This window comes from Spizellomyces punctatus, assembly GCF_000182565.1.
Source record: "Spizellomyces punctatus DAOM BR117 chromosome Unknown supercont1.9, whole genome shotgun sequence".
In the NCBI taxonomy this organism is placed as follows: Eukaryota; Fungi; Chytridiomycota; class Chytridiomycetes; order Spizellomycetales; family Spizellomycetaceae; genus Spizellomyces; species Spizellomyces punctatus.
Window position 1 is genome coordinate 525,600 of NW_015971545.1, and position 27,813 is coordinate 553,412.

The window sequence follows — 27,813 nt, forward strand, 5'->3', positions numbered from 1 at the left end:
ATCTTCAGTTGCTTTCCCTTCCTTTGCGAGTTTGAGAAATCGGTCCGCTACTCACGACATCGGCCAGGTTCTCGTTCATTTTTTCGAAGGGAGGTCGAATAGGTGAGCATCTCTTTCATCCATCCATCCATCCATCATGCATTGTTGCGGTTTGGGGTGTTTGGCAGTGTCGACGGGAAGGGGAAGCGCATGGATTGATCCTGGTGACAGGAGACGAGAGACATGGGTAGAGGAAGTGGAATGGCACATTTGGAAATGGAGAACCCATGCTCGACTGGTTGTACTGCCCGATGTGTACAGACAAGAGACATGCCGGGAAGACGTGTGACAGGCCTACTGATAAACTGGCTGAGGACATGGCGTCAGTCGATCTGCAGAATGCAATTTGGCGGGGCGGCAAAGATTTGGTGGTGTCTAGAGTGGCCATTGCGAGGAGACTACACTGAATTGATGGACAGAGGGACAATGGGACAGAGGCTACTGCTGATGGACTAGCATAACGGTGCGGAACAATCACTGATTGGATTCTTCCGCATTTTCAGTAGGTCAAAATGGTTGCCCCTTTGGTCAAGCGCCCCATCATCAAGAAGCGCACAAAGAAGTTCAAGCGCCATCAATCTGACCGTTACAAGAAGATTGACGTACGTTCTTGTCGAAGCCAACCACTTCAATGTGATTGGAATCTAACCAGCGATTTGGATGCATATGATAGGAATCATGGAGGAAGCCCAAGGGTATTGATAACCGTGTGCGTAGGAGGTTCAAGGGCCAGATTCCCATGCCCAAGATTGGATATGGTTCCAACTCCAAGACCCGCCATCTCCTCCCCAACGGCTTCAAGAAGTTCCTTGTCAACAACGTGAACGACCTTGAGCTCCTCCTCATGCACAACCGTGTCTACGCAGCTGAGATTGCCCACAACGTCTCTGCAAAGAAGCGGGTTGCTATCGTCGAGCGCGCCGCTCAGTTGAACGTAAAGGTCACCAACGCCGCTGGTCGTCTGCGCACTGCTGTAAGTACCATAAACCTTTCACTTGGCGGCAATGCGTTAGATTTCTGATGGATGTTCTGTTTGCGATTCCTTTCTTGTCATAAATAGGAGAACGAATAAATGTCTCGCAATGTGTAATATATGCTTTTCTTTTTACTACTTATTTGCGGTCTGATGATTTTTGTGCTGAGTGGGGGTTTTCCCGTGTCCTCTATGGCGGGCAAAACGGTGTATGGGTTTTCAATTGGTGCTATTACGTTCCATTCTTAAGAGTTCAAATGGACACCAACTTATGCATCGGGCGCACAAAGAGATTTACGTTTGCATTGCTTTCATCGGTGATTATCGTCTGTGTTAGTGCGCGCACATCTGATACTTGGCCGACTGTGAATATCAGTCTCTCTGTGGACGATCCAACTCATGGCTTGGAGAGTAGATGACAAGGGTATCCAACTACATTATTGGTACACAGTGTGCTAGAGGATAGCGCACTTTGGCGCATAACGCAGTGGATTCGAGTTTATATTCAAACCCAATGTCTTAGGGCCATGATGCTGTCAAATCTACTTCTGTAAAGCCGCTCCCACTACTAATTATTCAAGTTAAACACCCAAAAAATAACTCCCTGCCCATAAAGATGTTCCTGAGATGTCTCTGCTGCGGATACAATGGACTATACTACTGTTCAGCTGCCCGAAGCTTTGCCCAAAGCACGTCCAAAACTATCACATCAACAGCACACACAATCATAACAACCGCCGACCACAGCCTCCAACGCCTGTATCTCTGGCGTGCTTGTTCAAGCTGATAATCGGTTACATGGATTGAAGTGGGTGGAGGGGGAGGTGGAGCGCGAGAGGGTGGTGGCGGGATGGAAGCGGGTGCATTATCTGGGGCCTTTCCTTTCCCTTTTGTGCTGCTTGGTGCGGAGTATTGCGGGTCTGGCTCAGTATTGGTTGAGATGGTAGTGTGACGGGGTTGGAAGAGACGTAGGATGGGACGGGGAAGTCTCATGTGTTATAGATCTCAACAAAGAAAGCCCAAATGAAGATGTTTCTGATCAATCACTAATGGTTGTTGCAAAAGTTGATGGGCCCGCCTGGAGTGCAGCAATATCTGTCGAGGCATAACATCTACTCATCTTACAAATAGATACCAAAGGCTTGGCAGTGACAATGGATGTGCTACCATCGTTCTATGAGAAGAATCAGTCGTCAAAGGCATAATGGCATTTTTGTAATGGTTGAGTTTTCTTTCATTTTGGTTAATCTGTCGGAATGTAGTTACATAATCACATTTGACTCGATCAGGTTGATCAACTTTGTCGTGAGATCGTTGCGCAAGTTATCTCGAATCTATACGAGCATTCGAGAGCTGTGGACATCTACTAGGCAAGAAGCTTGTTCCTGCTCGGTGTGTGCTTTTGACTTGCGCTTCACATAATTAACGTGCGTGAAAGATCAGGAAAATAGCTGTTTTATCAGCGGGGAAGACGCAGCCAGGGATAGCTTGGCGTGTATCAATGTCCGCCAGCATAGGTATAGGCAGAAGCCGAAAACGTATCCGCCAGCCGTTAGGTAATGCAGACTAACGTTCTGCTGCCGGGAAGCCAAGGTGTTGCCAGTGGGCTGAATATCCCGTAGACATCGATTGTCCTTAGCTTCACCTCCAACATACCCTGTTTGCACTGCACGCTCACATGGCCAACCTCGTTGTAGTTTGTTGGTAGCAAACTCTTCAGGTCCTTGGTCTAATTGCAACCTTGCCTGTCGATATAAACAATGGATGTCCTAAGGAAGATTTGAATCAAAGCCGTCTTGGCTGCAGACTCCCACTGTTGGTTTGCCTGACAGAACTTTTTCATAACTTTTGTCTTCGCATGCTTTTTTCAGACCAATTTGTTGGGACGGACACCAGCAGGCGTCTGTCGACACAATTTCCTGCTGGCCAGTTTTCCAAAACAGCTTTCATGCATTGTGACCTCCTGGGAGTGGAAAGCCCATTTCCACTCACAATCGGAGATAATCTTCTTCAGAATCCGAAGAGGACGTGAATTTGTTCAGAGCGAAGGAGTAAGTTGCCTATGCCACGCGGCAGAGTGGGTAAGACGTCAAAAAGGCGCAGGAAGATATCTTTCTTCCTGCACGAAACAGGCAATAGAGTTTGTATCGAAACGTACGTAGTGCGGCTGGGCAAATGTCCCACGGAGCATGGTGTGCGAGCGCAACGAGCGACCTCGTTCAAACCGTTTGCTGCTTTCCTGTGCATCTTCATTCTTAGCTTCACTACAGCAGCCACCACAAATGGGTTGATTCATATCGCAATGGACAATGTGTACCTGATCTGCACGCATGAAATTTTCGTATGTATAGAAGATTACGGGACATGTTTTCAAATAGTTCACAAGCACAAAATGAACTTGGAGATAGCTCAATTCTCAGCTCCACCGTTGAGAAACGCATTATGATGAAGGCGATCTGGAAAGTACACTGAAAACCAGCGCCACCTCGAACGACCAAAATTGCAAGCACAAAGGTTCACGCAGCAAGCTCATCCCTTATCGATCCCTCGAGATTTCATCCGGCTCTTCCATGCGTCCGACATACGCACATTGCTCAAAGAGCACCACTTGCCACGCCTAACAACCAACCAATTCAGCAGTCCTTTTAGTCACACTCGTATCCAACCCACCAATAACAAGCAAAGCAGGACAATGCAAATCACCAACAGCCAGGTTTGCTCGGCTTTTGGGCCAAATGATTGGAATCATTTCGCGAACTTTAGCCCCACATGACCGCTTCGGCCGGCTGGTTGTCCGACTCCATCCGCCCATTTTCCCCAATATAGATCACTATACTTAAAGGAACATATAGCATGATAGGTACAATTATGCGTCGCCATGGCGGAAGGATTCGATATTCGAAAGCGGAATGTTCCGTTCAAGTGTTCTATGGCAGTAATCTATTATGGTATAAAGCACACGACCCAACAGACTCCGGCTTTTAGCCGCGGCTCTTGTGGTTCAAAAAAATCACGGCTTACCCCATTGCCATCACTTGCCCGAGGCTACAAAAAGCAGCACCCTCCCTTCCCAAACCAATAACGACCAACAACGGTTCTCACTTGATGCCCAGACTGTACGAGTACGTCAATTATCGAACCGGTCAAGTATGGTCCCGAGACATATCATATCTCTCTTTTTTCTTGATTCTGCTGGTCATGTTGTCGCTTCACGTGCTGGTGTCAATGTGGATGTGGGGTCTCCTGTAATCGACGATCAGACGAGCACAATAATTGGCCCGCAGACAACCGAACCCTTGATCTACCAAACCACCGTGGTCGTCGTGGGATGATGGGCATGATGTTGGATTTGCCATCATGGGTGTTGAATGGCTATATGGACATTCCGGGGGAACCTATTGGGAATGCCTGCTTCACGGGATACACCCCGCTCTGTGGATCTTCTTTTTGCGTTGCCCTGTTGGAAGGCTTTGACGTTTGCCATCAAGACGATCAGTGCGGCGGTTACAGCCTTTTTGGATGAGCATTTCAGTACGGCCGGGCAATGGCGATAGCCCATCCACTGAAGGTGTTTTATAAACTCACAAAAATAGGTTGTAACGAAATTTAACAGTAGCATAGTAGTCTGTACCTAATAAAATTGCCATATTTACGTATTGGAAGAGAATGTCGCGAGTGATGAAGGAAAGTATCGTTAGGAGTTGAACGGAGGACCAGAACTTTTCAAGCAATGCAGGGCAACTGCCCGTCGAAAGTCTGGGCATCTTCGTGTGTTTTCTTCCGTTTTGGACAATAGCACATCCTTGAGCCTGATCTTTGCACCAAGAGCGTCAAGAATACTGTGCTCATATCAGAATTGGATCAGCGGTCACTGATTGTCATCAGTTCTTAAGACATATAGTAATTCCCATACAGGCTTCGTCCTACTTGCGTCCGCCTTACTGAGGGACTAGGTCATAGGTACTGCCGTATCACCCAAGTCACTAGATAGAGTTACCTCCCACTGCAGCACTTCAGCTCTTGCCCAGTGGATGGTTTACATGCGGCATACACTTTGAATGTAACGGCTTTAAGACCGGTTTCTAGGCAGGTCTTTAGCAAGTCTCAAGCGTATCGGAAATCCACCTCCATGGCGAGACAGCACATCACGTGCATTCACAGGGTCTCTTGGTTTATGTGAAGTGTGGGGGGGGGGGGGGGGGGGTTCCCGCATAGCACAACTTCAAAAGCATGTGGCAAGTTGCCAGTCTTTAAACTGCTTTCAAAACAGCCTGGCAAACACACATGGCCACCATACTTACACCACCAGACGCTTTTGGCATCGTGGAACGAGGGGTATACCGCTCAAGTACGCTTCACCCCACAAACTTTTCATATATTCGGACGCTGGGTCTTCGAAGTGTGGTGGTTTTGACGCCCGATGTGCCTTCAAAGGGCGTACAGGCTTTTTATGAGGACTGTGGGACGCGGCTGGTGAGGCGCCAGATAAAAGTCCTTGACTTGATAACGAGTCTTACGCGGTGCATGCATAGATCCACCTCGGTCTGCAAACTTGGCGCCCAAACCTAGGTTGGAGACCTGTTAGCGAGGAACTGATCAAGGAAGGACTCGAACTCGTGCTTAATGTAAACAATCATCCCGTCATGGTTATGTGCACGTATGTAAGTCCTCTGTTGAGTCCATCAATGAAACTCCTTGCTGGAGTGCTAATAAATGATTTGTTATAGATCGGGCATACATGATACAGGAACCTTCATAGGTTGCTTGCGCAAATTGCAAGGATGGAACTTCAACTCGATCATCGTTGAGGTTAGTCACGCGCAATGTCATACACCAATTCAGAGACGTAATATATCAGGGCTTGCAGTATCGCAGCTATGCTGGGAGTAAAGCTCGATACGTAAACGAACAATTCATTGAATTGTTTGATATGGATTTGGTGACTCTGCCAAGAGATCTACCGTCTTGGTTTCTCTATCAACAAAAGTTACTGGTATGTCAATGATGAACACAGGTGATTTATCTCGAAATGATCAACTAAATGCGCCCGTGCTCTGTATACAGCAGGAGGAAGAAGAAGAATTCGAGAGGAAGAAAGCCGGGAGGCAGACGCCAATATCCCGCTCACCAATACTTGCGCAAGCGTTGATCTCCTCTCCCACTTCAAACACAATTGAAACGAATGCTTGAAAAATCAAATATCAGATTTGTACATAAAGTTTGGCAATCCTGCCTGTCCTACTGTAAAAGAATACACAATAAACTCATATATGAAGAGGTATCACCACCAGCCCTTCCAGTCAAAGACCTAATTTCTTTCTTCGCGCTGCGACCATGACCGTAGCGACGAGGTATCCGCCCCAAACCCGCCGACGTCCCGAATCATGTTGCGGTCACTCCATGGAGGAACTCGGTTATTTAGACCATTCTCCTTGTGCCATTGTCGTGTCGGTGTTGTTGACGAAGACATGTTCCCGTCAAATGAGGTACTCAATTCATCAAGTAGGGTGAATCGCGAAAGAAGATAACGCGAATCGGCGTCGAGGTCCATTTGCGTTGACGAATCCGAAGAATCGCTCACGCCTGCACAATCAAAATCCAGGTCCATCTCAAGCGCGGGATCCAACACATCGAGATCACTTATATCCACCATATTGTCAGACCACCAAGAAAGAGTGCTCAAATCTGCAGTCTGGATGCCCTTGTCCTGTCCGCTGACTTTGCCCGACGCCAGTGAAAATGACGTGATGTCCATGCCCATTACTTCTTTTTGCTTCTTACTGGCATTCCCGTCCGCATCCGCAACGGAGCACTCGTACGACGGCAACGGCTCGTCAATGGGGCCATGAGAACCGAATATCTCCTTGTAGTCCTCCGTCAGCGGTCTATCTTCAGTTTGTCCAGCACTACACACGCTCCAGCTCAATAGAGGAGACGGCGGTGCAGAGTCATCATACCGTACAGCCTCGGAATCTGCGTATGACAATAAAGTGTCAGGATTTGAATCTGAATTTTCCAGCTCCCACTGTGTGGCAGCGACAGACTCCTTCGTGTTCACGTCCAAGTAGGGTGGAAGGGGTTCGTTGGTCTCGCCAGGTCCCAGCATGGGTCTGTATGGAGGAGCATGGGTATCGGTGTTTGAGGGGGGAATAGGGAGCGCAGCAAGGGCGATAGTTGACGATCCTGCGGCTGATGGGCGACAGTTAAGGGCGTATCCGAGGATGCTATGAGGGGTATCTGACAGACGTGAGGGAAGGTTTGAAGATTTTTGGTCACGGTACGGTGGCAGCGGCTCCGCTTCCTCTGGCATCGCTGCTAGTCCTGAAAGGTAGTCCTTCATAAACAATTCGTCCTTCTCGTCCACCGACGTCAAAGGAGGGTCAACGTCTGCATCAGTAAAGTCACAGGAATCGTCGGCACCGGACGCTTCGGAATGAGAATCACACGTATTTGATGAGGAATTGGCGACGTCAGTCTCGACCTTGAAGGCGTCACCGGGCTGCCCTTCATCAATCCTCAACAGCAATTCGACAAATTCCCCGTGAGTAACATTGCCATCACATACTAGCTGGCTTTTTTTATCCCTGAACTTTTGTCTCAGTTCAGTTGAGAGCCACACGGTCCAGCCAGAGCCACGCGGTGCTAACCGTCGAGCTTGGTCAACAAATGACGGTGGAATAGAGCAACCATGCGCTGGAGATGGGAGGAGGTCAAGAAGGTGGGAAAGGTAAGAGTCGTACGGCTCTTGAAAGCGAGCACGGTGTTCCTAGAAAAAAAAACGTCAACATGCAGCTGTGCGGCAGGTGCGAAGTTGTTACGCTTACTGTTGGCAATTTGAGACTATGTCTTGTTCCTTTTCTGGAGTCTTCATACCGTTTATCCCACGCTTCCTTGCGCATGTCCTTGCGCCGAAGACCTTGTGGGCGGGTGGATGACGAAGACCTGACGTTGAAATTCACTTCCATCGTTGAGGAAATCTGCTGCCGCTAATGTTGATAAGTTTTGGAGAGTTTGTAATAGTTGGTGGGCAGTGGTGACCTCGATATTTCCGCCATGTTTTGGTGGCACAGTCATAAACTTGCAGTTTTACGGACCTGATACTTTGCAACTTCCTGTAATGGACTTTGATTGCCCTTCCGTCAAGCTACCGGCTCAAAACAGCAATGTGTGAGCGACCTCAAAATATTTATAAAACACACATTGATTGAGATGGCAGAAGCAGCCGGAAAGTTAAAGCCTATGCCTTCCTGGCTGCGGTTTGAAGTTCGTGGTCGCAGATTATGTAAGCTTGACGCGGCCACTGGAAATAACTGATCTCAACTAGTAGCCATTAGTCGCCCACCTTCTCCAGTAGATATCTCGTTTCAAGATGGTAATTCACAAGCATCCACACGTTATGTTTTGCCTATCTACAAGATAACCAATTGGCGGGGTAGATGTTATCACGAGTTAAACCCGCCGTCAGTACGGGACCGGGGGGGACAGCAGGCGGCATCGTAAACATTGACAAGAAAAAGAAAGCGCCAAAACTGGAAGATTTTGTTGAGAGTAGAGACTTCACAGGAGCGATTACCCTTTTGGAGGTAGGATTGCAACTATCGTGGTTAATTGCAGCGAATGTGGAGCCAAACCATCTTCTGCGGAACAGTTCAACGCAGCGGCTGGAAAACAAGATCAAGATACGTTGGCATGGCTTGGATATGCCGCGTTTCATTTGAGTGATTATAAAAAGGCCATGGAGGTGGGTTCTCTCGATCTTTAAACTGTATCGATCAGTGCGGCCGTCTCTGACATGGATCAACGCCTTGGAAGGAAGACGTACCAAGCAATGTTGCAAGACCCGAAATGTGATCCTTTGGTGCATCTTTATCTCGGATGTTGCTATTTCTTCTTGGGAATGTATAGGGAGGCAGACGAGGAGGCTCAGAAAGGTGAGGTGAATGAAAAGGTCAATGACCATGACGGTGTGCTAACTGGAGGATGCTGCAGGACCTACCTGCAAATTACAGAACAGACTTCTTTTTCACCTATCCCACAAATTTAATGACGAGAAACGCTTGATGGGGTACCATCAGAATCTTCAGGATGTGATTGAGGATCAGGTAAATGCAATCTACCTGGAACTCGAACGCGCACTTGATGAACCTCAACTCCCGACAGCTGAGCTTGGCGTCTATCCATTACCTTCGAAGCCACTACCAAGAAGCGATAGATATTTACAAGCGGATACTGGTTGAGCATCGGTAACGGTTGATGTTTCTCTTCGGCCGATCCAGTGCAGTGGTCAAACTTAACCGCCATCTCATAATTTCAGAGAATATCTGGCCATAAACGTCTACATTGCCATGTGCTACTACAAGCTTGACTACTACGACGTCTCGCAGGAAGTCCTATCTGTCTACCTGCAACAGTATCCGGACAGCGTGGTTGCCATCAACCTCAAAGCGTGCAATCATTTCCGACTGTACAATGGAAAGGCCGCAGAACAAGAATTCAAAGCAATGACCGAGAAAATGTCACCCCATTTCCACTTTGCAGAGGATCTGATAAAGCATAATTTGGTACTAAGGGAATGCGCTGGTGATTTGAATGATAGGCAACATCTGACTAGAGTCATGATAGGTTGTCTTTCGAAATGGTGAAGGTGCCCTGCAGGTTTTTCCACCTCTTCTGGACGTTATTCCCGAAGCTAGATTGAATCTCGTAATATACCACTTGCGAAATAACGACATCATCGCCGCTTTCAATCTAATGAAGGATGTCGAGCCATCCACACCCCAGGTACCTGTCGTCTAGATCGGAATATTGTAACGTTGCTTATCCACCAGGATAGGAATACATCCTGAAAGGGATCGTCAATGCGGCACTCGGCCAAGAACAAGAATCTCGAGAGCATCTCAAAATTGCACAGCAATACTTTCAACTGGTGGGAGGATCGGCGAGCGAGTGTGACACAATACCCGGGAGGCAGTGCATGGCTTCTTGCTTCTTTTTGCTGAAGCAGTTTGAGGATGTTTTGATATATTTGAATTCCATCAAGGTATTTGTTCACGGTAGTTTTCATTGTAACTGCATTCTGTAGTAACACTGAAAGGATAGGGATACTTTTACAATGACGATACCTTTAATTACAACTATGCACAAGCCAAAGTGGCAACTGGAGCGTACGAGGAAGCTGAAGAGATACTGTTGACAATACAAAATGAGAAGTGCAAAAATGACTATGCATATTTGAGCCATTTAGCGCGATGCTGTGAGTGGACAGTTCGATTGGACGCAACAGGGTATAGATAATGTATCTAACGTTGTTCTTACCATACAGATGTCATGAACAAGAAACCTCGACTTGCCTGGGAACTATACCTCAAAATGGAGACTTCAAGTGAATCCTTCAGTCTACTTCAACTCATAGCCAACGATTGCTACAAGGTAATAGTCTTTACATTGCCTACTTTCAACCTCTTTCATCTCCTTACCCGATTGCACCAAAGATGACCCAATATTACTACTCAGCGAAAGCATTCGACGTATTAGAACGCCTCGACCCCAACCCGGAATATTGGGATGGAAAACGAGGCGCTTGCATAGGCGTATTCAAGCAAGTAGTGCAAGGGGAAGAACCAAAAGAGTTGCTACGGGATGTAGTTACAATGTTGAGAAATACGGCCAATCCGCAGGTGGAATATATCATTAGGATTGTCAAGAAGGTACGCTTTCCGATTGTCCTTGTCGATGATTTTGTTTGCTGACACGTCGCCGTAGTATGCAAAAGATAATCGGATACCATTGTGAGCTGTGCAAGTTAGTACAATAGTGGAAAGTTGCATGTCCGTTCTTTGTATACACAATTTGGGTGTAACTGTTCAGTGTCGTGGCATTGTAAAAACGCAGACATCAAGCTATAACTTCTCTAGCAGTTAGCGTCCTTCTTACACATCCTCCTTACACAGAGTTTGGACTGCTAGTGTATTGTATCATCGAAATCATGCAACAGCGAATAGATGGAATGATGGAAGGTGGACAGGAAGAAATCACACTCTTCAAATGCACTACCAGACACGTCTGTGGCTTGGCACTTGTGGCTTTGGCCAGCATGAATGGGACTCTCCACAAACCAGCTCGACTATTGGAGATCAGGCAGCGATTGCATTCTCCTTCTAACAAAACCCCTTTGACCGTACCAACAAAGCCTAATATCAAGATTGAGCAACCAGTGAACGGGAATCCATTTCAAAATGACGTCCACCTATGAAGACATTTTCGGAGGGTCTGAGAGTGAGCTCGATGAGCTGGAGGACGTTCTATCCGATGACGAGGAGCGACAAGCGTCGGCGAACGAAAGTGCCGATGAATACGAATCCCCTGTAAAACTCCCATCCTTTAAAAAGAAAGACAGTGCACAAGTTGAACTTCCCGAAGAGTTGAAACGACGAGCACCCAAAAAACGGAAAACACCATCCAAACGGGGCCGTGGAACTGTGGAAAGACAGCCACATGATTCGGAAGAAGAGGCACCGCGAGAGCGTTCGCTGAGTCCGGATGCTTTGAAGCGATTAGAAGCGTCAATGGATGTTGAGGAAGCATTGAAGAAGACGAGGACCAAACGACCAAAGCAAGATTTACCTGATGAGGCGGAAATGGATGAGCGGATGGTCAAATTGCTCACAGACATGAAGAGAGCGGCACAACAGGACGGAGAGTTGAATAAAAGTAATCACCCTGCTATCGAAAAGCTGAAAATGCTGCCAAGAGTCATGAACCTGCTGCAAAGGGAGCAGTTGTATGAGCAATTTTTGGAGAACAACGTTTTGGAGGGCATGAAACTCTGGTACGTGGGATTGGAGGCTACTGGTCGTTATCTGAGAAACGAGTCATGCTCAACCACTGGTTCGCAGGCTGGAACCATTACCCGACGCCTCACTACCGAGTCTTGACATTCAAAGAAACATTTTCGAAACTTTGACCAGAGTATGTCGAATATGTAGTCATCGCGCCGACTTGGGATCTATGGCCTAAACAATTTCCATGATGCTGGTCATTGATAGATGCCAATTAGAACATCGCATCTCCGTGACAGCCTGATCGGTCGCATTGTAAATTTCTATTCAAAATGCGAACGGGTTCCGCCAGAAATAAAGAAGACTGCCGCACAGCTAGTTGGTAGGTGGAATGTATAGTTACGATGGCATGTGCCCCTTGCTCAACTCAATCGTCCTTAATAGACAAATGGATGCGCCCCATCCTGCACCGCAGCGCCAGCTACCGTGACCACAAAATTGTGGTAGCATCAGTCGACCCTACCGAGCGACCCATTAAGAGATCGGCGCGACCCTCTATTGCCAAGCCAGGCGGCAAGGATGAGGATAGCTCAATGCGCGCCCGGATCCCACAACGGGTCGCACCCGCCTTTACTGTCATGCCAGCGTCGAATGTTGTTGTGTCAGGGTTATCCTCAGAAAGCAGAAATAAACAGGTGGGTAGCCTTAATGCAATTTAGACACAATAGTATCCGTTCAGATACTCACGTGGTTTGCAGATGTTGCAAAACGACAAATATAGGCGTATGCAACAGCGAATGAAATTGATGAAGAGTGCGGGAAAAGTCAAAGGGCGATGATACTATTTGATAAACTTTGTCCATCGTTGTGGCGTCTTTGCACCTTTGTGCGTTTGGGGGTTACGAGTAGAAGCTTGATAACTACCTTGCGTTGTTTCCCTATTTAATTAAAAAACGTGGGTGTGCAATCTTCTAGAGTGCTGTCACGTGAACATGAAGTAATCGTCGGAGTTTGGAATGCACACCGTCTAGGAACCCCATGGGACCTGTGACAGGTTGTGTAGTATTTTCAAACGTATCTTGATTACTTCTGCGAATCTTTTGCAGTGCGGCAAGTGGGTTCAGATCACTTCAAGGATATTTCTCCGCAATCAAGAAGATCTGGACCTTATTTTGCAAGTTCCACAGTCCTGTTGCTCTTGGCGGTAAGCCGTTGCCGTACAATCGACTTGGTACGATCAAACCCCACAGTATCCCCATAGTCTCCCGAAGTTTATGTGGCTGAAAAATCCTCCGAATCGGCGAGCCATGTCATGCGATGTCATGTAGCTCCGGTTACTATTTTCACTTGCACCCTCGTTCGTATCCTTCTATCTAAACTGGCGCTCAAAATAGTAACTTCCGGATATGTGTTGTACGCAGGTCATGGATGTTTACCAAGCAAATAATGCGTTATTCGGAGGAAGAAACAATCCAAGGAAAGGCGGATCTGGTGTTAAAAGTTGGAACCTGGATACGGCCGAGGACCAATACTTATTTTTAGAATCCAAACAACTTCCAACTTGGCCAATTTTTGGTAATTTCGGCATATGGTTAGATATCGGCAATATTGCAGTTCTTGAGGGAGCCTGGGTCATATCTCCTCGTGTGTTGACGAGAGCTCCCAAATAAGTTCCAAGTTGAACAAAAACAAGCGACATACCCCCGCATTATTCCCCGCATTATTCCCCATTTATATTCTGGTTGGTCGGCACGCTGCTTGCAAATCTTCGAAGGGAAACACACGAAAACATGGGCTACAGAAAGACCAAAAAGCTAAAGGCTAATCCTGCCCACCTGTTCTTGCAAGCTCCATCAATGCACGGGCAAGGCGGGAGCGTGGATGATGATCCAGCTCGTAGTATTGATTCACCGCTGGATGCAACGATTGTGGAAACCGAATACCCTACAGAGGAGGAGCGGGCTTTTGAACATGGGCACGGCCAATTTGGACATGGAGCGGATTCTGGGTTCATGCATAGACAGTTTGCGTCGTCATCGACATATCCCCTACCTCCGTACGGAGGACCGTTTTACTTTCACGGGCCTACTCCGCCGGCAATGCCTTATACGAGCTACTGGGAGCCAGGTGTGCCTGTTATTGGACCAGGAGCAGCATACGGTCAAGATCACCTCCCACCTACCATCCAGGTCTCCCTCACGAGTCCGATATCCCGATCCGCGAGCGATCCGAGCGTTTCGGACGGCTCTCGCAAAGGATCGCTAGCCATTACCACTGATATGTTTTCCTCGCTGGCCGTGGACATCAAGGACCGTCCGGCGTCACATGCCACTTTAGGACGACCTTCTCGGCGTGGTTCGTTTGGACACTCCGCAGGGCATCCGGTACACGTGCCGGGAAGGTTGTCGTATTACACCCCTAAACAGCCCAATTTCTCACCTCAAGAACATGTGGATGAGTCTGGAGATGCGGGGTGGTGTTATGTTCCGCAGGGCTATTATCCAGTACTAGTCCCTGCGCATGTACCGGCGAACGCAGAGGTGTTGACTGGTTTGCAACAAATGGGAGGCATCTTACCGAGACTGTCGTCCCGACCTTATGATACCAGCTTTCAGGTAGAGTACATAATTGTCCCTGCTCAGTGGGCTTGACTCACTAATGATTGTATAGACCCCTGCTTCCTCAACCCAACCTGAGATGTCCAATGTGAAAAGCTACAACCTTCAAAAACCAAAGAAAGCCCCGCGACCCGCCAATTCGTTCATAATATACCGAAGGGAAAAGCAAGACGAAGTAATGCGGGCCAACGAAGGAATCACCAACAACGAGGTAGAGTACTGTGCCTCTTTGATATCCACGCTTCCAGCATTATTAAACCCTTGTCAAACAGGCTTCCCGCCTCATTGGCCAAATGTGGGCCAACGAACCGGCCGAAGTCAAAGAAATCTACAAACGCAAAGCCGAAGATGCCAAACGCCTACACAACATTACCTTCCCTGACTACAAATACGCCCCACGCAAACCCTCAAAAACGCGAAAAGTCGAGACAACCACCAACAAGAAGCGAAGTTTTTCGGAAGGTATGGATGAACCCTCTGGAAGTTTTAGTACCACTCAAGGGAGTACGGGGAGTTTGGTCGATAGTTCTACACCTGCTTCTCCAATGTTGAGCCGCGACGAGGAATCCAATACAGTACGGCACCCAAAAACATGGGTCGCGCACAACCCGTCTCACCCCAAATGGACACCTATACCAATCTTCCACATGGGCCCCTCCCCCTCGCAACCCGATATCCCCCAACATACCTACGTCCCCTGGCAAGCCCCCGAGAACCCACACCTAACGCCACCCATCTACGAATACCCTTCCCAGACCTCATTGCATTCGACACAGGATTTGTCGTTTGGGAACGAGCAAAGATCGAATTCGGCACCGCCGGGACAGGCTCAAATGTTTGGGCAGCAGGTGCAGGGGAGCGTAGAGGAGCCGGCGGCTTCGACGTCCGCGCCGGTGTGGCTGCATCCCGCTCAATGAGACGGATTTATACCGTTTAATCTCTTCTAGTTGGTTTCCTGTAAAGCTTGAATGTTTTGGACGATTTTAGTTCTTTTCACGGAGATGTAGATCGTTGCGTTTTCGTTTTTTCTTTTTTTGGTTCCACCTCTTAATATTCCGCAAAAACTATTGTAATATAGAGTCCTATACGTTTACCACGTTTATTTTGGCTGCATGCTTGCCTCAGCTACTTCCGGATGAAATGGTGATGCACAATGTGCTGTCGTTCTGCTTACTCTTGTATTGTTTCCAACCTCGTCGATCGGAGCCGCTTATGTCAGCGAAGCGGCATTTATGCGGGCTGTTACCATGGCATTCTAACTCGCCCATTCCACCGCCAAGCACAATACTGTGGCCGTATCAGCAACAACCAGAAACACATGCGATCACCACGTATCCCCGTAACCTCGTTCCGTCCCGTCCGCCCAACGGGGCTCTTTGTTCTCCGAGCACGGCCCCATTCTACTAGTATCCCATACCGCGTGCGTCGAGTCTCGCCGTCATGGATGGCAATGGGTGTTGGTGCTGGCGTGGGTGTTGGAATGTGCCTGCTGGGGTGGCCGGGTGTAGTGCTTGCAGAGAAACTTGAGCTTGACGATAACGTGGTGCTGGGTATGTACAATGTTCATATTTAAATTCCAGCCCTGACGCAAAAGAGTACAGAGCCCGCATCCAAGAAGCATGTGCCAAAAACCCTTGTCCTAACGTATGCCACACCCCCGAAACCCCACACACTCCATCTCCTCGGGCTCGGCATCCGACAGGTTCGTAACCGTACATTTTACACTGCGCATACATAGCTAATAGGGCGGAATAGGTGACTTTTTTAAACATCAATGTATATACGATCGGTTTTTACGTGGGCCGGGAAGCGCTGGACCGGGTTCGGATGGGTGAGGTTTGGAAAGGATTTGAAGGGAAGGCACTTGAGGGATTTGTTGAGAAACTTGTTGAGGGGGATGTGGCTGTGAGGATTGGTGAGTTGCTTTTTGAATAGGCCCAGCAAAGGAGCTACTCGCAGAATACGGAAATCGAAATTTACCTATCTTGCAGAACCTGTTCGAGACACGGACGGCCCACATCTTCGAAATGGCCTCATGCGCATGCTCACATCCCGTCTCACGACCTCCTCACTCAACGAACGCCAAAAACAAGAAATCCTAGCCCACATGGACAATTTCCGCGCCGCATTTCCTAGCGGACGCATACGCAAAGGCGAGGAATTTATTTTCGTCAAGACAAAAGAAGGGCTACGTGTTTTCTTTGAGGTACGTTACGGGAAATGGTTTATAATTGTGTATACGACTCACTGTTGTGTAGGGAACGGAATTGGTTTTGATTCCCTCCCCATGGATCGCCCAAATGTTTATGGAGGGATATTTGAGAGAAAAGAAGGCAATTTCACCAAAGGTATGTGTAGTGGATGTTCCGTTTACCACTGGGTGAGCTCATGTTTCGGTATAGTTGCGACAGAGTATTTCGCAAGGGTTGGAAGACCTTGTGACGGTGAAGGTTGCGAATTGACGTTATCCACATGTAGGGAAAGCATTTTGGAAGAGGAACGTTGTGAATATATTATACGCCTAATAATGGTTTGGAGGCGCATCAAAACCGCTATTGCCGATTGATACCCTGCTTGTGCGCGACAGATATCAAGCTTGTCACATCTGCAGACGACTTGTTCAACTGCCCTCTCAACCGCAGAGGGCGCATCAGGGCATGCATCGTAATCATTTCTCCGGTGTCCCGATTCCGGATGGTGTCCATTCCGTACAAGGCATTTCAACACGTTGTTTCCTCCCTGCATCAGCAACCCTGTCCGCTTTTGCCATCTCACACATTTTACTTCTTAAAGTTTCCCCTACCGTCCTACGATGCCCGCACACTGCCCTCCATAACAAACTTTTCAACAAAAGCACAGGCATCCCGAATTCGTAGCATACATCGTCCACATCCACGCCCTCGTTAACGGGATCCACCAAAACGCGTATCCACGCTTCCTGTTCGTTTTAGTCGACGCGCTATACATCCTTGGAGTGCCCAAGTGAAAAGGTGCGCTCCAATACTTGCGCACGGTGTACTTCCATTACGGGACACATGTGTTTCGTTTTTCGTCTTCGGTGGGGATCCAGGGGATGTAAGAGCAGGGTGTGTACAGAGTAGGTGGTGAGGGCGGTGCTTTGGGGAGGCTACGTAGACTGGGACGATCCCAGGTATCACACTGATTACGTTAAGCACCTGTTCAGAAACTCACATCATTCATATTCTTTTTATATTGTTTTTTACAGTTATTTTTGTGAATATGTTTCGTAAGTTATCTAAAAACCTATTTTTATCGAGTCGGCATCGTAGGAAACTATAAGGGTATCCAATGTCCATACATGGTCCAGCAACCTATCCCCACAATTACTTGGCACTATACCTCCTCCAAGTCCTCCACTCCCGATCCCTCTCCGCTGTAACAGCCAACCACATTGCAATTTTCTCCCACATGATTTCCGCATGGACGCCTCCCAAAATGTCCACATGCCCGTACGAGTAACCCGGCTCGATTGCGTAGTGACGCAGGTGGTTGGGTGGAGGTGGAGTCTTGAGGGTTTGGAGATTGGATGAAGAGTAGGATTTCGCAGGACGGGGCAGGGTATGATGCGTTGGAGTGGTAGTGGTAGGTGCGAATCGTACTGTTTTAGAAGGAGATTGGATATGCGCATGGCCGTCAGCGAGGGTCTCAAAGACTTGATCTACATTCTTACGAATCCCCTCGTATATTTCCCGTCGACGTTCCTTTGCAATTTCGTCCTCTTCGTAGCGAATCACATCTTTCCATTTGCTCCCGCTGCGCTGGTAGCCTGCCATAGTGTCTTTGACGCGTATCACGCCATCCGCGTTGGCATAGCAGAAAAAGAGGGGGAGATGCTCGAGAAGTTCAAACTTGGAGAGGTAAGGAGAGAGCTCGTTCCAGGTGGACCAGTGCGGGGTGGGCGGAGCCGGGTGTTGAATCGTTGTCGGTGAGGGGGGTATCGGTGGCGGGGTAAAGTGAACGCGCAGTTGGGATTTGGAGCGTTTTCTTGAGGGTGTGGCGGTTGACGCCGATGCAACGGGTGGCTCGGCGGCTTGGGAGATGTGCTGTAAATCTTCAGTGACGACATCTGTACGATGACTTGAGCTCGACATGACCCAATTATTGTCTATGAAGTGTACAGGGTGCATTAGCTCGCATCCCGCATAAGATCAACAGGTCACTTACAATATTCATGATGGATTGCCATCTGTGTGATACTCAAATATACTCCAATTGACGGACTTTCCACGGACGTGTCCATAAGACCCCACGGGTCCTCGACACTGTTGGGAACCCAAGGAGAGGGATAGACAGCATTCATGATGGCGTTTTCAATCCTTGATGGAACAAATTGGCGAAGAAATAGGACGGCATTAAGGGCAGAGCGAAGAGGTATAGGTTGGCGTTTTATGTGAGTTAGAAACTGGCGCATGTAGGTGAGGAGGTGGTGTTTGGAGGAAGGCGGTAGAGGCGCTTTGGGTATGATGAGGTCAGTGCTGGTGTTCGGAGAGGCATCTGCGATGAGGTTTGGGTCACTGTCCAGAGTGGGAGGCAGGTGATTGACGTCGTGGGCGGGAGGGCATCGCCCACTCGGCCTCGTGATTTCCTACAGCCGCCTGGATGAGCATCCTTATCACTCGTGCTCCAGTGAGGCTATTGACGTACCTTCGAGGCTGTCAGCTTTCCCGACCACCTGAAAAAGGTTGGCGCTAAGATGATCGCCTTGACGGGACTTGGACAAAAGGCTTTATAAAGCTCAATGATTTCGCTAAGTCCTGGGATGGTATAGTGGTATAGCCCTGCTAGATGAACGACTCCGGCAACGTCATTTGGGTTGAGTCCAGCAACAGCACAAGAGAGCGCTCCTCCCATACTGCAAAGGACAAGTTCATTAAAGGTTCACCCAGAGTGGCCACCGCTCCCTAACACACAGTGGGTGTTCTCACCTATGCCCGATCAAATACACTTTTTCGTAACTTCCGACCTTTTTGACGACCGATATCGCACTAGGTATGTCGACCTCGACGTATTCCTTCATGCTTGCTGGACGCGTACTGCCGAGTTTGAGGGATTCTGATGTGCCACGGAGGTCGATGGAAAAGACATCGAAAGAGCGTTTTGCGAGGAATTCTGAAAAGGAAGGCCCTGTTTTCCCTGGAAGGAGCGAAGAGGGTCACTGTTAGACCGAACTCTCTGCAGATGTGCCACCAGCAGGGACCATCGATGTGATGCATGCATGTTGGCATTAGCCATTAGCCTTCGCTAATAGAACAGTCACTATAGAACCTCCAACAGTTTCATACAGTTGCAAAGAATTGGCATCGCTAATGCTGTGTTCGAATACGTACCCAAACCACCACCGAGATGAAACATGTGTCTATTGGAAGCAAACCCTGGAATCAACAGGACAGCGCCTCGCGAGCCCTTTCCGTCCATCAAGACGCTCTGGAGACATCGTCTGTCCATAGGAAGATGACCAGAGCCATCCGAAAGCGGAACAGAGTACTCTGTGTAGAGCAGATGAAATGTCTTGCAAAGGGATAAGCGGGACTTGTGGGGAGAACGCGAGCGATGGATGAGAGACGAGGGATCTGTACCCTCCATTGCAAGATGATAATAGGTAAAAGAAGAAGAAAATAGACGGGAAAACGACGACGACAGTTTAAATACACGCGTGATCCCAATATAAAGGAGAACAAGAGTGATATCACTCAGCGAGACAAGACACATCATGTGATGGAACGAACACTTGTGCTCATTTCAATATGCATGTCAACACATGTTTATGGCATGCTACGAGCGATGCGCATATTATCATGCAATGACGTATGTTAACGGCGACGACGACGACGACAAGAGCCGTAAAGTGTGCCAAAAAGTTCAAAGGTGATGATTGTTTAACACTTAAGTCGCGTGTCCAAAGGTCGCGTGTCGTGTCTCCCCTTCCTGCATGCTGCGCTTTACCGATGAGCCCAACTTCCGCAGAGAAAGTAAATGTAAACAATGACTATCCAAAATCCTCGAATCTCCCCCAAAAGACGCTGGTAAATGCCTCCACTGAAAGCTACCTAATGAATATCCCTGACCCCCATCGATGATCCACAATACGTAACCCATGCAACTTCATACAGTCATAAATCATGCTATTTACCTTTACGCTAGGATAATGTCAATGGTTAATATTCGACGTCATTCTTGCGGTTTTAACCTCGCTGTAATAGAGTTATTCGCAACTGCCTTTTGAAAACGTTGGATACTCAGATCGACGGGCACCGTGAACCGGCGCAGTTAGTGCAAGTTACTTCAATTTGAGACCCTAGTAGGAACGCAAGCCAAGAAGCTAAGGGATAAGATTATTCACAATGTAGCCATTTATTTCCAACCATTTACGATACCTTTACATGTTATGAATGCGCCCAAAAAAGGTATCGCAGCCTTAATCGGAACTTACATCTGGGGCCTGTGAAGGTTCGCCAGACTACCATGCAAGTGCACAATCCACTGCTGGTAGTATAAGTATAGGTTCAAAAATAAGATAAATGGGTAAAGCAAGCGTCCGCTATCGTCGTATTTGTCACTGTCATCTCGGCACTACCATTCATTATTTATACCAAAGTACATAAATGTGACGACAAGGAAGAAAAAAAACAAGAGTTCAACGGGCTGGGCGTTGGAGGTTTGGGGACATGACTCATACGAGCTGGATGGTCAAACGCGCGTTTTGCTGGCCTTTGGGGGCTCGTAGTTCAACCACAAAAAGCGCAACTAGATACTGGCAATTTAGAGGGCGTGCACTGCGAGCTGGCTCAAAAAGTTAGTGAAATGGGGAGATATTCGTAGATCGAACGCTCGTTTGTACATATCCTGGCACTCTTCACCTGCATATTACCCTCGTTGCCATCATGTCCTTACCATTCACAACCACCCGAATGGGATCCATACCATTATCCCCAACGCACACCACAAGTCCCTCCGCACACTACGCAACCCTCTCTGTCTCAGAAACGCTTCAATCTCTCGGCACGCACCTGGAGACAGGTCTGTCATCGTCGGAGGCATCCTACCAGCGGTCTCGCGTCGGTGCCAATGACCTGACTGTGGAAGAGAGTGAGGGACTTGCGAGCAAGTTTATCGAGCAGTTTAAGAATCCATTGATTTGTCTGTTGCTGGGATCTGCTGGGGTCTCGGTATTGGTTGGGGAGATTGATGATGCTGTGAGCATAACGCTGGCGATTATTATCGTCGTGGCAGGTGAGTTGAACCGAGCAATGAAGAGACGGAGCACAGTACTCGGCGGACTGAGTGGGAATGGCCATGCACAACGTGCGCAGAGTGCGAGGGTCATTGCGCCCCGGATGAGTCAAAGTGTCTGATACATGATTGCTAACACCTCTCAACACAGTGGCATTTGTACAGGAATACCGCTCAGAAAAATCCCTTCAAGCACTCAACAAACTTGTTCCCCATTATTGCCATGTAATCAGGTACCGTACTCCACTCTCGTCACATACTGTTCTGTCGCGGTCCCGCAATCTCATGGGTAGCACGTCCCTTTCAGAGACAGTCAACTCGTCACCCTTCTCGCCAGCGAGCTTGTTCCCGGCGACATTATCAAATTCTCCACGGGAGACCGTATCCCCGCCGACAGTCGTCTCGCCACAGCGCACGACCTTCAAATTGACGAGTCGAGTTTGACGGGGGAGAATGAACCCTGTCGGAAGCATACGGATGTGATCGAGGGGAGGAGTGAGGATTTGCCTTTGGCCGAAAGGAGGAATGTGGCATTCATGGGGACGTTGGTGAGGAATGGTCACGGATTGGGCATTGTAGTTGGGACAGGGAAACACACAGAGTTCGGGATGGTTTTTACGATGATGAAGGAGGTGCGGTATCCTTTTTTCTTGGGAAATGGACTGTATCGACTTATGCACTTTAAAGGTCGAAGTCCGCAAGACACCGCTTCAACTCAAAATGGATCACCTGGGAAAACAACTCTCTGCCTTTTCTTTTATTATTATCGGCATAATTACCTTAATTGGGATCCTCCAGGGGCGGCATTGGTTGGAGATGTTTACGATCGGAGGTACGCGGACGTGTATCTTCTCCAAACACTCACCAGTGATGTGTCTAAAATAATGTGTTCCAGTTAGTCTGGCTGTAGCGGCTATACCAGAGGGACTGCCGATTGTGGTAACCGTTACATTGGCGCTCGGGGTCCTGCGCATGGCAGGACGACATGCCATTGTCAAAAAGTTGCCGGCAGTAGAGGCTTTGGGTTCTGTGAATGTGATTTGCGCGGACAAGACGGGTGGGGTTTTTTGTAGTGTAACCGGTTTGCGTATGAATGTTGTTGATCATCTTATGCAAAACAGGTACACTGACCATGAACAAAATGACTATTACAAAATTGTACACGCTTGCGCAGCAAACTATCATTGACATTGATGACCCCGCCAATGCTTCCATGCTGAGCCTTCCCGCTCCGACGATGCTCTTCCGAATAGGTAAGATTTTCTTTCTCCACTACGCTGTGCTCTATGCTGCAAAATAGATATTCACGTCTTCAAATGATAGGCATGTTGTGCAATAACGCCCACATGGAGGAAGGACAGGCTGTAGGGCAACCGACAGAGATTGCGTTTTTAGAGGCGGCAGGCAGGATGGGTGTGACTGATGAGCGGAAGGTATGTCGGCAAACTGCTAGCGCTCCTATATGTCTTCCTAACAGTCCTGATGAGAGCAGGCTCACGTCAAAATCTCTGAAACACCCTTTAACGCCGAGCGCAAATGGATGGCCATTGAATCCCGCCCGGTCCATTCCACATCTTCACTGCTCTATGTCAAAGGCGCTATGGAGCCTATTCTCGAGCAATGCAAGCGGTACTATGTAGGGCCCAACGACGAACGCCCTTTGGATGCGGGTGCACGGAATCTGATTGAAGCTGTTGCGAAGGGTGTCGCGAATGCGGGGTTGAGGCTATTGTTTCTGGCTGTGGGACCGAGCTTGGGGGATTTGTGTCTGGTGGGCTTTGTGGCCATGTATGATCCTCCGAGACCTGGTGTACCGGCGGCGATTGATACTTTGGTGAGAGGCGGCGTCAAGATTGTGATGATCACGGGAGATTCAGGTACGAGGCTCCTTCTCTCATCCACTCCAATAATGTCAAAATTAAAATGGTGGTTGCAGAGGGTACGGCATCTTCCATTGCCTCTCACCTTGGCATCCACGTCCCGCCTCGTGGTCTTATGTCCGGGCCGGACCTCGACGCCCTCTCCGAAAGGGAATTAGATGAACAGGTAGAGCGTGTTACCGTGTTTTATCGGACTACGCCGAGGCACAAGATGGTGATTGTGAGGGCCCTACAAGCCAAGGGACTTGTTGTGGCCATGACTGGAGATGGAGGTTCGTTCAACTGTGGCCCTTTCCTTTCAATGTATCGTGTCTGATCCGTTTGCAATTGCAGTAAATGATGCGCCTGCCCTACGATTATCGGTATGTTGTGATCTTGCGATGAAAGATGTGAAGTATTCTTCTAATGACGTTTCTGGCGTGACAGGATATCGGTATATCTATGGGAAAGAGTGGAACGGACGTGGCAAAGGAGGCTGCAGATATGATTCTTGTTAATGATGATTTCGGTGAGGACGGATTTATTAGTTTGGTTGTCTGTGCTTGGGAGTACTAACATTTTTGGACGTTTACCAGCGACGGTCTTGTATGCCATCGAGGAAGGTGTGTATCCAGCTCTGATCTATTTCGGGAATCTAGTATTAACAAGGGGACATACCAGGCAAATCCATCTTTTACAACATTCAAAACTTTCTGCGCTTCCAGCTGTCCACCAGCATCGCCGCCTTGACACTGATTGCCGTCGCAACTTTCTTAGGGCTCCCCAACCCCCTCAATGCCATGCAAATCCTCTGGATCAGTAGGTGACCCGTTCTTCTCTCTTTCCCTCCTTCTTCTTACTTATACACTCCAGATATTATATGCGACGGACCCGTAGCGCAGTCCCTCGGCGTCGAATCCGTCGATCCAGATGTGATGAAACGACCCCCGCGGGACAAGAATGAGCCAATTATCACGAGGGCTTTTGTGAGCCGGGTACTTATGTCCGCCTTTGTGGTGGTTGTTGGTACCATAGGGATTTATTCTTTGGAGTTGGGGAGAGGGTTTGTGGATGAGGATGAGGCTGGGCGGAGAGGGTCCACAATGGTATTTTTTCGATTGATGCTTGTGGTTGGGGGACACGAGTGCTAATCTTCATCATACTAGACATTTACTGTCTTTGTCTTCTTTTCTCTCTTCAACGCCGTCACCTGCCGTTCCCAGACCCGTTCCATCCTCTTCTCTCTTGGACTCTTCACCAACCGCATGTTTAATTTCGCTGCCCTCGCCTGCATCCTCTTTCAACTCGCGGTCGTGCACTGGAGTGTACTTCAAGCGATATTTCAGACAGTAGATTTGACGTTTGGTGACTGGATTGTAGTGTTGGGTGTTGGGTCTTTGGTAGTGGGCGTGGATGAGGTTATAAAGAGATGGAAGGGACGATGGGAACGGGTTAGGGAGGGTATCAAAGGGGAAGAAAGTGTGTGATGGTTTTTTGGATTTTTTATATTATTACTAATTGCTGCGTTTATACGCCTCTTTCGAAGATTTGACATGCGTCCATGAAGGCTTGATGGAAGGTGCTCGCCAGATAATAGAATGGGGCCTCCACGTCTGTATTTGTTGCCTGAAAGTGCTCTTAGCTTTGTCTGCTCATATTTCGGTCCAATACGGCCCACTTACTGCAGAACACTCAAAGTACCCCAGCCCAAACCTCGAGGCCAACTCCTCCCCTTGCGCCGTGCTTACGACCCGACGAGAAGTTTGATCCGTTTTATTTGCAACGAGCACACCTACTAGAATCAGTTTTTCGTTCATCAATTCATGTAAGCTATACCGGCACTCACCTTGCGCTCCTCTTGATACTATTTCCATCCACTTCCCCACATCCTTGAAACTGTCTGCGTTTGTCACATCATATACGATCATATATGACGTGGCACCTTCGGTCTAGAACAACATTGAGAACCGATTCATTTCATATTGCATCAAGTTCGTACGTACGTATTTGACCCAATCTTGTGCAAACAGATCTGAGCATCCTATATCGTGAATGTAAAGATCGACGGTAAATTGTGTATCGGGGATGGTGATAGGTTTGAGGCTTGTGTCGCAGTGGAGAGTCTGTGCCTAAAGTTGGTACTTATCGGAAACGCATTCGAGGAAAGGAAACTTACCATGGCGTATGTTTTAGCGTACTGGGTTCCATCGCTGTGGAAGAGTTGTGTCAGAGCGGTCTTGCCCGTTGTGGGTGAGCCTGTTTGCAAATAATATTTAACAAATTCGTGCCTGGAAGACGAGACGCTAAGAACGCACCTAGTACGACGCACTTGTTTCTCAAAATGATTTTTCCAAAAGTCATGCCTGCGAATGCCCTTCTCCTTCCATCGGTCGTGGTGGAAAAAGACCATCGCGGGGACGCGTCCGCTTACGCAATCTTACACGTGACTTCACCAATAAGGTTAGAGGCGGAAACTTCGGTTGTTTTTGAGCGCAGCAAACGCTTGCTGGTGTTTGTCGACGTGGCAAACACGCATCGGGGCAGTTTTTGATTTTTTGATTTCATTTTGCGGTAATCGCGTACCTACCCAGACCATGCGCGCCCTCCAATTCACGACACTCCTCACCCTCCTCGCATCCGCGTCGGCATTCTATCTCCCAGGAGTAGCACCCAAAGACTACCGCAAGGAAGCGCCAGTGGAATTGGCTGTGAACGTCCTTACCTCTGCCGACACACTCCTGCCGTACGACTATTATTATGAGAAATTTCATCATGTAAAGCCAGAGACCGAGGAGAATAAGCGGGAGAGTTTGGGGAGTATATTGTTTGGGGATCGGTTGCATAACTCTGCGTTCAAGGTGTGTGACGGTAAATGGTAAAGAGTAGAAAGGCTATTGATCTCGTCTTTTTCTTCATAGTTGAAAATGTTGATCAATGAGACATGTCAACTGTTGGGTGAAGTGACCGTCCCGGCCGCTGATGCAAAGTTTATTAACCTCAGGTACTTGGAACTTTCTGATTTGTTTACTATGCATCTCATCTAATACGCCGCGCCCTGTAGAATAAAAGAACAGTACCAGCACAACTGGTACGTGGACGGTCTCCCCGCTGCATCTCTTGTCACATACTCCGACGACGACTCGGACGAAGACAAGTACTACAGCATTGGGTTTGATATGGGGCAATACGACCATGATGCGGTAGGTTTCACTGTAACAAGACGAAACCTACGCAGTTTTAATAATTCGGTTGTGCAGGCAAACCCCACAATGTACTTGAACAATCATTATGACATCCATATCAGATATCATTCGGATGAAAAGAATGACTTGTATCGAGTTGTTGGGATTCTTGTGTGGCCTTACAGGTAGTTTCCTTTGTTATGTGCCCCTGGTTACGGGAGCTAATGTTTTATTAGTGTCAAGAGCTGGCCTGATAAGAGCGATTGTATACCTGACCCAAAGCAAATTCCAACGATGCAGTTGAGCGAGACGGCGGAGACAAAGGTTCGGTACACGTATAATGTGTTTTGGGAGGTAGGTTTTGTATATTAGCTGGATGCACTTTACAGACGCCAGTTCTGAGTTTTCTAAATTGTAGTGGTCGTCTGTATCATGGGGCACGCGGTGGGACCACTACCTGTACACCCTCGACCCTCAGATTCACTGGTTCAGGTAAACGCCAGCTTGCTCACATTAGCACCATTCCCATGCTAACACACTCCCCAGCATCGTCAACTCGATCGTCATTGTATTTATGCTCACGGGGATGATTGGTATGATCCTCCTCCGGGCGCTCCACAAGGATATTGCGCGGTACAACACGTTTGGAGACGAAGATGGGGGCCAGGAAGACTTTGGATGGAAGCTTGTCCATGCAGATGTGTTTAGGCCTCCTACCCACCGTATGCTCTTGTCGGTTTTGTTGGGTAATGGAGCACAATTGCTCTGTATGACCGGAATTACCCTTGGTATGAGTCTGTTTTATCTTTGAGATTGACTCTTAGTTACGACACGAAACTAACCTAAACCTCTATTTTTATAGTATTCGCCGTTCTTGGTTTCTTGTCACCTTCTTCTCGCGGATCCTTGTCGACCGTAGCCCTCATCTTTTATGTCTGCTTTGCTTCCGTGGCTGGATACGTTTCTGCGAGGGTGTACAAGATGCTTCAAGGAGAGTACTGGAGGCGAAATGTCGTCATGACAGCTACTCTTGTTCCAGGGTACGTTTATCTTCGCTTCCGGACAATTCGCAATCTGACACATTTGATTTAGGGTGGTTTTTTTGATTTCATC

The 27,813-nt window shown here is 48.2% G+C and overlaps 12 protein-coding genes across 14 annotated transcripts; 8 read left to right on the forward strand and 4 right to left on the reverse strand.

Annotated features, from left to right (window-relative positions):
• The first annotated feature begins 33 nt into the window (after positions 1–33).
• On the forward strand, positions 34–1,421 carry SPPG_05556 (60S ribosomal protein L32). The gene is made up of 4 exons (XM_016753762.1): positions 34–102; positions 543–641; positions 713–1,012; positions 1,100–1,421. Exons 2-4 carry the CDS (start codon positions 552–554, stop codon positions 1,109–1,111), a joined length of 402 nt encoding a protein of 133 aa, XP_016607343.1. The 5' UTR covers positions 34–102; positions 543–551; the 3' UTR covers positions 1,112–1,421.
• Positions 1,422–1,470: 49 nt separating this feature from the next.
• SPPG_09288 lies at positions 1,471–3,726 on the reverse strand. Of its 2 annotated transcripts, none has more exons than XM_016757447.1 (3): positions 3,330–3,726; positions 3,171–3,251; positions 1,471–3,072 (listed from the first exon to the last, which is right to left on the reverse strand). In XM_016757447.1, the coding sequence occupies exon 3, from the start codon at positions 2,003–2,005 to the stop codon at positions 1,670–1,672; it is 336 nt and encodes a 111-aa protein (XP_016607344.1). In that variant the 5' UTR covers positions 2,006–3,072; positions 3,171–3,251; positions 3,330–3,726; the 3' UTR covers positions 1,471–1,669. The 2 variants fall into 2 exon arrangements, with proteins under 2 accessions (XP_016607344.1, XP_016607345.1); XM_016757446.1 differs by having other exon boundaries at positions 3,171–3,259.
• A 1,484-nt stretch (positions 3,727–5,210) lies between these two features.
• SPPG_05557 (uncharacterized protein) lies at positions 5,211–6,302 on the forward strand. Its single transcript, XM_016753763.1, has 5 exons — positions 5,211–5,485; positions 5,545–5,669; positions 5,740–5,821; positions 5,880–6,005; positions 6,077–6,302. Exons 1-5 carry the CDS (start codon positions 5,297–5,299, stop codon positions 6,200–6,202), a joined length of 648 nt encoding a protein of 215 aa, XP_016607346.1. The 5' UTR covers positions 5,211–5,296; the 3' UTR covers positions 6,203–6,302.
• Positions 6,196–8,016, reverse strand: SPPG_05558 (uncharacterized protein). Its single transcript, XM_016753764.1, has 2 exons — positions 7,837–8,016; positions 6,196–7,778 (listed from the first exon to the last, which is right to left on the reverse strand). The coding sequence occupies exons 1-2, from the start codon at positions 7,975–7,977 to the stop codon at positions 6,321–6,323; spliced, it is 1,599 nt and encodes a 532-aa protein (XP_016607347.1). The 5' UTR covers positions 7,978–8,016; the 3' UTR covers positions 6,196–6,320.
• Positions 8,017–8,371: 355 nt separating this feature from the next.
• SPPG_05559 lies at positions 8,372–11,056 on the forward strand. 2 transcript variants are annotated; one of them, XM_016753765.1, is made up of 12 exons: positions 8,372–8,595; positions 8,661–8,753; positions 8,825–8,943; positions 9,002–9,114; positions 9,173–9,255; positions 9,327–9,573; positions 9,635–9,793; positions 9,846–10,052; positions 10,112–10,265; positions 10,335–10,441; positions 10,504–10,719; positions 10,775–11,056. In XM_016753765.1, exons 3-12 carry the CDS (start codon positions 8,841–8,843, stop codon positions 10,802–10,804), a joined length of 1,419 nt encoding a protein of 472 aa, XP_016607348.1. In that variant the 5' UTR covers positions 8,372–8,595; positions 8,661–8,753; positions 8,825–8,840; the 3' UTR covers positions 10,805–11,056. The 2 variants fall into 2 exon arrangements, with proteins under 2 accessions (XP_016607348.1, XP_016607349.1); XM_016753766.1 differs by having other exon boundaries at positions 8,829–8,943.
• Positions 11,057–11,128: 72 nt separating this feature from the next.
• SPPG_05560 (uncharacterized protein) lies at positions 11,129–12,793 on the forward strand. The gene is made up of 5 exons (XM_016753767.1): positions 11,129–11,840; positions 11,908–11,980; positions 12,058–12,172; positions 12,235–12,485; positions 12,549–12,793. The coding sequence occupies exons 1-5, from the start codon at positions 11,248–11,250 to the stop codon at positions 12,627–12,629; spliced, it is 1,113 nt and encodes a 370-aa protein (XP_016607350.1). The 5' UTR covers positions 11,129–11,247; the 3' UTR covers positions 12,630–12,793.
• A 637-nt stretch (positions 12,794–13,430) lies between these two features.
• On the forward strand, positions 13,431–15,506 carry SPPG_05561 (uncharacterized protein). Its single transcript, XM_016753768.1, has 3 exons — positions 13,431–14,405; positions 14,461–14,619; positions 14,681–15,506. The coding sequence occupies exons 1-3, from the start codon at positions 13,581–13,583 to the stop codon at positions 15,323–15,325; spliced, it is 1,629 nt and encodes a 542-aa protein (XP_016607351.1). The 5' UTR covers positions 13,431–13,580; the 3' UTR covers positions 15,326–15,506.
• Positions 15,507–15,708: 202 nt separating this feature from the next.
• On the forward strand, positions 15,709–16,963 carry SPPG_05562 (uncharacterized protein). Its single transcript, XM_016753769.1, has 6 exons — positions 15,709–15,958; positions 16,010–16,110; positions 16,164–16,323; positions 16,400–16,614; positions 16,667–16,756; positions 16,811–16,963. Exons 1-6 carry the CDS (start codon positions 15,727–15,729, stop codon positions 16,868–16,870), a joined length of 858 nt encoding a protein of 285 aa, XP_016607352.1. The 5' UTR covers positions 15,709–15,726; the 3' UTR covers positions 16,871–16,963.
• Positions 16,964–17,534: 571 nt separating this feature from the next.
• On the reverse strand, positions 17,535–21,034 carry SPPG_05563 (uncharacterized protein). The gene is made up of 5 exons (XM_016753770.1): positions 19,757–21,034; positions 19,355–19,562; positions 19,074–19,281; positions 18,594–19,014; positions 17,535–18,534 (listed from the first exon to the last, which is right to left on the reverse strand). The coding sequence occupies exons 1-5, from the start codon at positions 20,139–20,141 to the stop codon at positions 17,753–17,755; spliced, it is 2,004 nt and encodes a 667-aa protein (XP_016607353.1). The 5' UTR covers positions 20,142–21,034; the 3' UTR covers positions 17,535–17,752.
• Positions 21,035–21,148: 114 nt separating this feature from the next.
• On the forward strand, positions 21,149–25,149 carry SPPG_05564 (calcium-transporting P-type ATPase, PMR1-type). The gene is made up of 15 exons (XM_016753771.1): positions 21,149–21,659; positions 21,811–21,892; positions 21,967–22,291; positions 22,347–22,491; positions 22,555–22,716; positions 22,781–22,912; positions 22,983–23,092; positions 23,152–23,536; positions 23,596–23,811; positions 23,873–23,901; positions 23,966–24,047; positions 24,115–24,141; positions 24,200–24,337; positions 24,392–24,624; positions 24,685–25,149. Exons 1-15 carry the CDS (start codon positions 21,311–21,313, stop codon positions 25,003–25,005), a joined length of 2,736 nt encoding a protein of 911 aa, XP_016607354.1. The 5' UTR covers positions 21,149–21,310; the 3' UTR covers positions 25,006–25,149.
• Positions 24,506–25,890, reverse strand: SPPG_05565 (small GTP-binding protein domain). Its single transcript, XM_016753772.1, has 6 exons — positions 25,834–25,890; positions 25,695–25,774; positions 25,522–25,641; positions 25,365–25,467; positions 25,201–25,310; positions 24,506–25,144 (listed from the first exon to the last, which is right to left on the reverse strand). The coding sequence occupies exons 1-6, from the start codon at positions 25,877–25,879 to the stop codon at positions 25,046–25,048; spliced, it is 558 nt and encodes a 185-aa protein (XP_016607355.1). The 5' UTR covers positions 25,880–25,890; the 3' UTR covers positions 24,506–25,045.
• A 222-nt stretch (positions 25,891–26,112) lies between these two features.
• Positions 26,113–27,792, forward strand: SPPG_05566 (uncharacterized protein; the record flags this gene model as incomplete). The annotated part of the gene is made up of 8 exons (XM_016753773.1): positions 26,113–26,376; positions 26,437–26,519; positions 26,580–26,718; positions 26,776–26,885; positions 26,937–27,054; positions 27,119–27,192; positions 27,247–27,488; positions 27,563–27,792. The coding sequence occupies 8 exons, from the start codon at positions 26,113–26,115 to the stop codon at positions 27,790–27,792; spliced, it is 1,260 nt and encodes a 419-aa protein (XP_016607356.1).
• Positions 27,793–27,813: the final 21 nt, after the last annotated feature.